General features: G+C 45.8%; 1 protein-coding gene across 1 annotated transcript in view; it reads left to right on the top strand.

Annotated features, from left to right (window-relative positions):
• Positions 1 to 17: 17 nt before the first annotated feature.
• BPHL (biphenyl hydrolase like) overlaps positions 18 to 10,026 on the top strand; it is a 29,872-nt gene continuing 19,863 nt past the window's right edge. The window contains exons 1-3 of the mRNA XM_044773341.1: positions 18 to 174; positions 6,137 to 6,240; positions 9,081 to 9,247. Of these exons, the coding sequence (XP_044629276.1) occupies positions 74 to 174; positions 6,137 to 6,240; positions 9,081 to 9,247 (372 nt within the window). The 5' untranslated portion in view covers positions 18 to 73. The remainder of the gene's footprint in view (positions 175 to 6,136; positions 6,241 to 9,080; positions 9,248 to 10,026) is intronic.

Raw genomic sequence — 10,026 nt, 5'->3', positions numbered from 1 at the left:
CGGCGCGGCGGGCTCAGGGCGACCCGTAGAGCCCGGCGCATGCGCGCTCCCGACGCTGGCGCGACCTGGAGCCATGGTGGCTGCGCTGGGCGGCGGGGCTGCCCTGCGGCTCGTTCTCGCGGCGGCGAAGCCCGGGATGCACGTGCCCCTTGTGGGGCCCGCGGCCGCATTCGGGTAATGGCGCCCGCTCCCCTCCGGGAGCGCCGGCTCCACGGGGGCGCGCTCGGGGGCGGGCCGGCTGCGCGGGGAGGGCCGGGTGGCGCGGCCTGGCTCATCTCGCCCTGGGGGCAGGCCGGCGGGCGCGCGGCCTCGGCTGCTGGGCGTGTCGCTCCTGCGGTGCGTGGGCCTCCGCCGCGCCCCTCGGCAGCCGTAGAGGATCTGGGCGCCCTAGCCGCCGGGTCGGAGCGCCGAGAGAGCAATCCCGGGGACCCCGCGGTGGGTCCGCAACCCCGCCAGGGCAGAGCGCGCTCCCGCAGCCTCACTGCTAGTCCGCTGCCCTGTGCAGGCTGGTCACGCTCAGGGCAGCAGCCTCTGCTGCTTAGGACAGACACCAGCCTGAAGAAGAAAAGAGCCTGAGAAGGCCCGTGGCCCGTTCGCGCCGTAGTCGCGGGCCGGGCTTCCAGTGGTGTGCAGAGGGGACGTGGGCGCGCAGCGTCACCTCGGGAGCCGGGACACGGCCCCCTAGGTTCTCGTGTTGTAGGGCTGTGCAGATGCCCAAGAGGCTGCCCTTCCTCTTCTGCGCCCCCCGGCCCTGCCGCCCGCTCAGACAAAACCGCGCCGCAGAGAACGCCTGAGCTCCGGCCCACTGTCTTGAAAGTGGCCCTTGGTCCCCAGACGCCCTAGAGGGAAGATGCAGATAGAGCAGCATGAAGCTTGCTGTACTTTATTTCCTGCATACCTGCACACACACACGCACGCACGCATGCACGCGTGTTGTCCGCTGCTGACGCGTCAGTGCGGTTCGCGACTGGGAAAGGCCCGGTGCCAGCCAGCCACCTGGCACTTAGAACCCCTCTTGACCCGATGTGGACACTCTCAAAACTCAGAAGAAGAAAACCTGACTCGCTTTAAATTTTTATATCATGATCGACTAGTTTTTGAGTTTCATATTTGACTTAGGTTATTTTTTATTTAGAACTTTTAGAAGATATTCAGGACTGTTTCGAAACACATGGAAAAATGTCAGTGTCCTCAGCTATATAGATCAGCATGGAAAAATGGCAGTTTGTCCAATTTCCTGTTTGCAGAAAGGGATTAAAGTAAGGTCACTATGACTGTACCGATGTCAAGGTTTCGGTAGGTTTTTTAATGGTTACGGGAAGGACTCATCCACTTAGCAGTGCAAATCTTTCCTCCTAAAATGTCTCTGAAAAACAGGTTTCTCTGGATTTTGAACTGCGGTTTTGTAAATACAGTTCCAAGCTGTCCTGACAGGGAAATCACACGGGGGTATTGTTTAATCCCCAAATAAGGCTGCAGCTCAGTGTAAACAGGTGCGCTCCTGTGAAACCTCCGCTTCAGAACAGCCAGTGTCCGACCTGCAGTTGAGGTGAGAGTTCCAAAAACTTGTTTGTAAGTCTGTTGTTTGGAACTCTGACTCTTACTTCATAATCTGTAAAGTCGTTTGTTCCAGTACCAGGTCAAAAAAGCCTTTTCCAGCCGAAATTGTATGCTGCGTACAGTTAGAATATTAGTGATTTACGGAAACTGACCATCTTCCTGAAGATGTTTTCTGAGTTCACCCTTGGGATGCCCTGCCGGGGAAGCAGAGAGCCTCCTTCCCCTGGTGCCTGCCACCACCTTCTGTCTGGCAGGCAAGTGAGTGTGGCCCCAGTGCTGGAGTCCTGTTGGGGATTGTATTCAGCCGTGAGGTTACAGAAAAAACATGCACTTTGGCGTTCAGATGGCCGCATTGCCGCATACTAGCTGTGCAAATGTCAGCAACTTACTTAATCTCTCTGGACCTTGCACCTTGCAGAATTGTTGTGAGGATTTAAGACAATGATTGTAAAAGGTCTGAGGTAATAACAACTAAGTAATTAGTAGGTACAATTAGTAATGTTACAAACACGAATGTCTAGTAATACAATGTATAAAAGATGTAAAAATAAATCATCAAAATTCATGTAACTCCAAGCCCTGGGGGTAGCTAATACTTTATTATAGCTAATGGTTACTTTGCAAAAATATACAAAAGACATAGCTGAATAAACAGGACATAGAGAATATGTAGGACTTTCAAAGTGAGGATGTATCTTATTAAGTGGCCCCATTTTTATTTCTAAGCAAACTGAAAATGCCAAAGGCTCTGGTGTCAGATACTCATTTTGACTTTGCAAATTACTAGCAGTGTGACTGGGGCACAGTTACCTAAACTCTCTGTTCTCAGGTCCCTCGATGGTAAAATTAAGTGAAGTGTAATGTGCATCACATGGCAGAATGAATGAGATAAGGAAGCCCTTAGTAAAGCGCATTATTTGGTTTAATAATTAAACTAAATGTTCCAGTTTATTTGCCCCAAGCTGTTGTTTGCTTGCCTCCCCCGACAGTAAACTGTCTGTCTTTCAGGGGAGCAGCTCAGCCCCCTCAATCAGGAACTCATAGCTGTTGTGTTGCTCCTGACCTCCTTCCCTTTCACAAAATTGCCTGTCCACCCTCCCGGAAAGAGGGAGTCAAGGACAGATAGGAAGTAAGACATAGCCCTCCTAGCTGAGCATGCCCTCCTACAGGCTGTTTTTAAGTGGGAGACAGGATTTTTTTTTCTCTTCCAAGAAATTCACTCCGTATAGTTCTCAGCCTTGGTTACCTATTGGAATCTCTTGGAGAATTTAAAACTACAGCTGCCTGGATCCCACCCCAGAGATTTGATTTTGTGCAGGCTGGGAATCCAGAGATTGAAAAGGCTGCCAGATGATTCACATCTAGGTTTGAGCCCCATTGATAAGTGGGAGGCAGGAGGTGCTGTCATCCAAAGGGGCCGAGTGGGCGGCTGTGCAGATGTTGGTGAAAGCTGGTGAATTGATGTCTGTTGCCTATACGCCTAGGGTCTCCTCCACCCCTAACTTCTCTGTCATAATACTTGGCGAACTGCCTGGTACCTGCTGATTGTGGGTCTATTTATCTGTCTTTCCTGCCAGCTTCCAAGCTGCATGGAGCACCCAGCACAAAGTAGGTGTTCAGGACGTGGATGAATGAATGAACAGTACAGTAGGGACTTAGTGTTTTTGAGAGCACATGCCAGGGCTCTGCCCTAGTCACTGACTGATAAGTCTCCCAGGATTGGGCTAGAGAAGCGATTATTAGGAAGAAAGTGGTGGAAAAGACAAATTGACAGCCTAGGAGAAAGGGATTCATCTTTGTTCTTTAAATTTTCTGAAGTTTTCTCTCATTTTTCCTACCTGAGAGTTGGGGAAATTTGGTCTTGAATGTGTTTCGAGTAATAAGCTCATGCCAAGGCTGTTGAAGGCCCAGGCTCTGCAGCCTGATTTTCCTTTAGCATACACATAACACTGTTTATCTGAGGCCTGACTGACGTCTGAGGGGCCCCTTGATAAGCTGAGAAAAAATGCCGTACTCATTTCAATGAGCTTATGTGAAAATAAATCATTCACTAACTCTATTATTGCTTTAAATAAAACTTTTGTGATCTTTGAAATTGATTTCCTTTTGTTTGTAAACAGTCCTCTGTCCTGTTTCCCTAACCTGGAGTCTAATGAAGGGTTTTGGCAGCCTCCATTAACCCCAAGGGGCAGGCTGATGTGATGAGGCAGAGGTGGTGTGGTGACATACAGGCCTTTGATGACAAAGCACCGGGCACATTTTCTTTCCCTCAGCCTGGCTGCAGACCCTGCACCATTCGGCCCCAGCCTTTGCTCCTTCTTTGCCCCGCACTCCTGCCAGGCTCAATGCCGCCTTGTCCCCACATACGTCCCTTGCTCCTGGGCCTTCGATCATGCTGTTTCTTCTAGAAGCACCCTCCCCTCCACATTCTTTTTTCAGAATTTTGCCCTTCTTGGAAGTTCATCTCAAATGCTGCTTTTTTCTCTGTTCCCAAGATATATGTACCAGACCCTGAGATGATCTCTGTCTCTCCTCTAAAGCCACTGCAAAGTGTTCTGCCTTAATAACTCTTCCCTTGAGTTCTCATTATGCCCGATTCTGGACTACCTGGTTTTGTTTCTGTATTCTTCTTAGGCATACAGAAGAATATGGGATAGGGATAATGAGAAAAAAAGAAATTTGGAATGGGGAATCAAACACAGATGGAGAAAGTACAGAGGGAAGTTAGAGGTTTTTTGCAGGAGAGACTTTGGAATGATCATGAAAGCTGAAGGAAAGGGAGTCCCTGTAAGCCAGTGCCCTAGGGCAGGCCCCTGGGCCCCTGGAGAGATGCAGACAGCGAGAGTCGGCAACACCCAGTCACGAAAACCCCCTGGCTTGCACGGTGAGAAAGATTGGGGTGAGCGGATTCTCTCAGTGCACATAACATGCTCACTGCACAATTGAGTTTTACAAGCATGTCCTTGCTGCTGCGAGGGAAGGAGCCCCTCAAAGATCTTTAGGGCACGAGAGTAATAAAGGTACACATTCTCACTAACATGAGCTGTGCAAACGCTGGTCATCTCTGTTCAGGGAGCTGCCTCATTCCTTGTGTTGAACACAGGAAATACTGATAACCTTTGTTCCAACTGTGTGCCTCAAGCTCTTCTCTCCTCAGTCCCAATCTACACCTCCCTGAGGGTTTGCAGAGTGAATCTCTGTGTATCTTCTCTCCTCCTGGACAGTGAGCAAAACAAATATATCAATAAACAAACGTTTGCTGAAATGAATGTTTATTAGTAGAGTACTGTTTGCTCTTATCTTGACCTTAGAACCATCTTAGCAATAAAAATCACTCAGAGGAGGAGTAGGACATTAATAGTAAGTAAACGTGGCAGTGTCAATATGACAGTCCCATTGCTCAGTGGCTTTATTATTGCTCCTCATAATATTTCTGTAGATAATGAGCTTATAGTCATGTCAGGCCTCATTACCATCCGATTCTGTCATATTTTCCAGAAATTGTGTGTTGTTTAAGACTTGATGTACTTATATTCGGTACACTGTTCAGCATCTGTCCTGGTATGCCATAATAGCCCTTCCTCATGGCACCCAGCCATCTAGGAAATTGGTGGGGAGGCTGTTTGGGCCTGATGCAGGGGCCTTGTATGTGCTCTGTTGCTGTGTATCTCTGCATAGTCCTGGAGCTGCTGGAAGAGCAGCTGAGGAGAGGTTAATAGAGCAGAACACCTGGTATGGCACACGCATCGTTCAGTCAGAATAGGCCCTGGCAGTAGCCCTGGCCTGAGGCCCTCTCCTGTCCAAGTATGTCCAGTTAGTTGCTGTGTCACGGGAGGTGTTGGGCCAAAAAGCATGAGTGGCAGGGGGAGGGTTCTTGAGATGGGAGCTTAAGGACTCGGCTATTTAACCATCAACCCAGACACATTTCAGCATCTTAAAAACCAGTCTGGCCATGTTGGTGTAGGTGGGCTTCCCTGACTGCAGCCCTTCTGCAGCTGGCCTGAGAACACGAGACACCATATGCCTAAAGGACTGCCTTGGGATCAAGGCCTCCCCCATGAGCCCTGAGCCAACCTCATCCTTGGGAATGACACCAAGGCAGCTGAAGGTCCAGGTAGCTCCTCTAGGCCGGCTCACGTCCTCGAGACAAATGCCTTCAGGGGCTGTGCTGGTGGTGCTCACCCTCGCATTTCGTTGTATAGAGCTCCCGCAGCAGCCTGCGCTCTGGAGCTCTCGCAGCAGCCTGCGCTCTGGCACCAGCTCACCAGGCATGTGCCCGTGGGGCTGTATGGCCATTGGTTTCAGCAAGCCGCTCAGTGCTTTTTGTAGGGTAAGCCCTGGGCTGGTGCTGTAGGATATTCAAACATGAAGACACAGTCCAGATCTGCAGACTAGTAAGGAAGATACAAACTCATGTCCCTTTTTAGGTTTGGAAAACCAAAGCACAAATAGAAATAATCCAGGAAGCCTGAGGAGGGTACTGGAGCTGACTCGTGTATATAAAAGGGCAGTTTTGTCATATTACATTTGTACTGCTAAGTAATTTTCCTTTGGGGCTGGGGTTTTTCTCTTCCAGCACCTCAGTAAACTCTGCCAGAGTGGCTGTGAATGGTGTCCACCTGCATTATCAGCGGACTGGAGAGGGCGAGCATGCCATCTTGCTGCTTCCTGGAATGTTGGGTCTGGAAGTGTTTTAATGGAATGCTCTTGCGTGCTGTGTAGTCTATGATATATTCACAATAGTAGATGCCAAGTATTGATTATTTTAGTGCTTTACTGAAATGCTTTAAGTAATATTTTCTGCCATCAAATTTAGGTCATTTAGAAAGATACCTTTCTACTATACATATTTTTTATTCCTTAAATGCTCAGTTTTTCCCATGAAAGTATACTGTGTAGTTGCCTACAATTTGGGAGGATGACAGGGGTCAAGGAAAGGGATGTAGGTAGAAGATGAGTGTGTGACCAACCATCCCAGTTTGCCTGGAGTTGAGGGGTTCCAGGATGAGAGACTCTCAGTGCTAGAAGCATCACCCAGTTGTGGTTGATTATGTGTCCAATTAAAATAAGATGTAAGAACAAAACTTAGTTTAAAGCCTGTTTGAAAAGCAAAATTATTAGATTGGCATGAGTGGAGCCTAGTAAAGCCAGCTAGACTCAATCTCATTTTACAGATAAGCCGTTTACATGTAGCAAGTCCAGGGGGAGTTTCCAGCGATCCCAGGACATCTCATACTTGGGTTTTTTTTTGTGTTTTTTTTTTTAAAGATTTTTTTTTTATTTTTTCCTTTTTCTCCCCAAAGCCCCCCGGTACATAGTTGTGTATTCTTCGTTGTGGGTTCTTCTAGTTGTAGCATGTGGGACGCTGCCTCAGCGTGGTCTGATGAGCAGTGCCATGTCCGCGCCCAGGATTCGAACTAACGAAACACTGGGCCGCCTGCAGCGGAGCGCGCGAACTTAACCACTCGGCCACGGGGCCAGCCCCTCATACTTGGTTTTAAGGGTTTGAGTATTGCTGTTTTATTTTTAATTTAGTTAAATAATCCAAATATATACTTATTTCCTTATGATTTTCTTCTTTCTCCTAAAAGTAAAATGCTAAAATTTTCAACTACTTCATGGTTCCATTTGACCGAGCCTCAGCTGACTGTGGTACTGTTGTAGCTATGGAAGCATCTTTGTCTAAATAATATTTAGTATCTTTTTTTCCCTTGAGCTATTATAATGAAGGAGGACATTTACTCCAGTGGCTGGGATAGAACTAAAGTTATCTGTAAAAGCCATGAAGAATTTACCGCTTAGATTTCCATTATTTCACAACTATTGTGATCATTATCCAGGCATAAAACACTCCACAACTTAATGTCTGTTTATGTAAAACATTAATCTGATTCAAAAATCAAAAAATCAACCAGTGAGATTCTCTCTCCCAGTCTCCTGCTCCCAGCACCCAGTTCCCCTCCCCATGGGCAACCAGTATTGTTGTTTCCTTCTCAGGTGTCATATAGTGGTAATTATTCCTTAAATATTCCTTAAAATAATTTTGTTAAGATTTAAGTATTCTTGTCACTGGTCTTCAAATGTATACCTGTGTGCCAGAAAGTTAGTGTCGTCTTATTTCTGAAATTGGTCTTGAGTTAGACTGTTTTCTTTTCCCACCTTCTCACCTGCCCCTCCTTCAGCGTATTTCCTATGTGGAAGTTTCTCCAGTTCAGGGAGCATAAGAGAAGCTTCGAGTGTCACAGCAATAACATGAGCTTGAAACCCATTTGTGTTTTTGGCTTGGGTTTCTGAATTACCTGATATTGAGAACGGTGTATCTTATTAAATGATCCTATACCATCTTGAAAGACATTTTCTAATAATAGCTAGTTATTCAAGCAAGATGTTTAGTATCCATTTATGGCCTGAGCTGTGAGTCCTTAGAAATCAAGCAGGCTTTAAAAAGAAAATGCTGGGCTGGCCCAGTGGCGTAGTGGTTGGGTTTGCTCACTCCACTTCAGCAGCCCTGGGTTCACAGGTTCCAGTTCCAGGTGCTGACCTATGCACGACTTATCAAGCCATGCTGTCACAGCATCCCACATAAAATGGAGGAAGATTGGCACAGAGGTTAGCTTAGCGACAATCTTCCTCAAGCAAAAAGAGGAAGATTGGCGACAGATGTTAGCTCAGGGCCAATCTTCCTCACAAAAAAATAAATAAATAAAATACTGCCTTGCCCCTGGACTGGGCTCCTTGAGGGTCTGGCCTTTCATACACGTGCAGTGGCTGTGTGCACACAGTGGCCAGGACTCCATGGGTGGGCTGGGGACTGCCAGTCAAGTCTACCACAGGCTCAAGAAGGTAGTTCTACTTGTTAGCATATGCTGTTTTGTACTGTTCTAATTCAACAAACTAATTTGATTTCTTCTCCCTACACCCTGCCCTCCCCCCTCATTTCACTGTTTTAGTTTAGTTTTCCGGTGTCTAATTATAGCCAGAAAATAAAATATTCAGAGCTATTCACATTAGTTTATTAAAAAAATCTGGGATTTTAGAATTCTACTTTGAATAAGTTAGCCCAAATCTCATAAATTTGTCTGCAAATGTTATTGGGATTTCTATCATTTTTAACAGTCATTTAAAAAAAGAAAGAAAAAATATCCCAGAGGCATATCATATTGGTAAGTCTATTTCTATGCAGTTTCACGAATTTGTTTTCTTAAAAAAAAATTAAGCTGAGGAAGTATCAAAAAGTGCTGAAAAAATACAGGACCAAATGAAGAATCAAGGCCTCTCTCCTCAAAGTAGCCACTAGGGGGAGTTAAGAGGCAGGTCTGTACACCACCAGGAAAGGCAGTTAGCTCCTGGGTTAGTGGATTCCATCATTGCAAGGCTGCTTTACTGCTTACGTTCTGATGTCTAACTTTGAGTAGAAAATAGTTACTTTGTTTTAAGGTTGTAATTATTTCTGTTTTAACTGTAATATGTTTGAAACAATGAAAGCATTCACCTGACAGTAATTAAGTGGCTATTTTTAGGAAGTGGAGAGACTGATTTTGGACCCCAGATTAAGAACCTAAACAAGAAGCTCTTCACAGTGGTCGCCTGGGATCCTCGAGGGTACGGACATTCCAGACCCCCAGATCGAGATTTCCCAGTGGATTTTTTTGAAAGGGATGCAAAGGATGCCATTGATTTGATGAAGGTGAGTCTGTTAGGGAAGAGGCCAGGAGAAGGAGGATGCCTGGGCCTGTGTTCATTTATTTTGTTTTGTTTTTTATTTCTAAAAGAGTGATACTATGTGATTCCTACAGAAATTCAGAGTTCAAATAAGTGTAAAGAAGAAAGTAGGAATATCTTACAATCCAGCTTTTTAGAGATAGCACTATCAAGACTTTGAGGCTCTGCCCTTCTGGCCAGTCTCACTGCATGTATAAATACACAGTTTTGTATTGCTGGCATCATGCTATACTTTTCCAGCTTACTATTTCATTGAGCAGTTTGTCAAAGAGATACTTCCATGTCAATAAATACAAGTTTACGTAAGTCGTATGATAGGCACATAATATTCTATTTTACAGATGTATTGTCTTATTTCACCTATCTCCAATGGGAGATAAATAACTTAATTTTTAAGTTGCTTTTTTTTGCAACTAAGAACTGCTGTGCTGTCAACATTCTGTTGTCCATACATATTTAGAAGATGACTTGCTGGGTTATAGAAGATGCAAAAGTTCATTTTACAAGATAGTCCCAAATTATTATCCATAGTAGTTATACCAATTTATAGTCCTATCAGTAAATATCTTGGACTGATATTTGTTAATTCTTTACATTTAATTTTCCCAATCATTCTACTTTTACTCCTAGGCAGCATCTCTCAGATGTAATCTTTGTTCCTTTTCTCGAACACATATTCAGAGCCTGGTCGATTTACCCCAGGACTAACATCACCTCCCCATGACACCATTCTATGCCAGCCCG

Source organism: Equus asinus, chromosome 8 (genome assembly GCF_041296235.1).
Source record: "Equus asinus isolate D_3611 breed Donkey chromosome 8, EquAss-T2T_v2, whole genome shotgun sequence".
Lineage (NCBI taxonomy): Eukaryota > Metazoa > Chordata > Mammalia > Perissodactyla > Equidae > Equus > Equus asinus.
The sequence above is the reverse complement of the archived record's forward strand: the minus strand, read 5'-3'. Positions and strand labels throughout refer to the sequence as shown.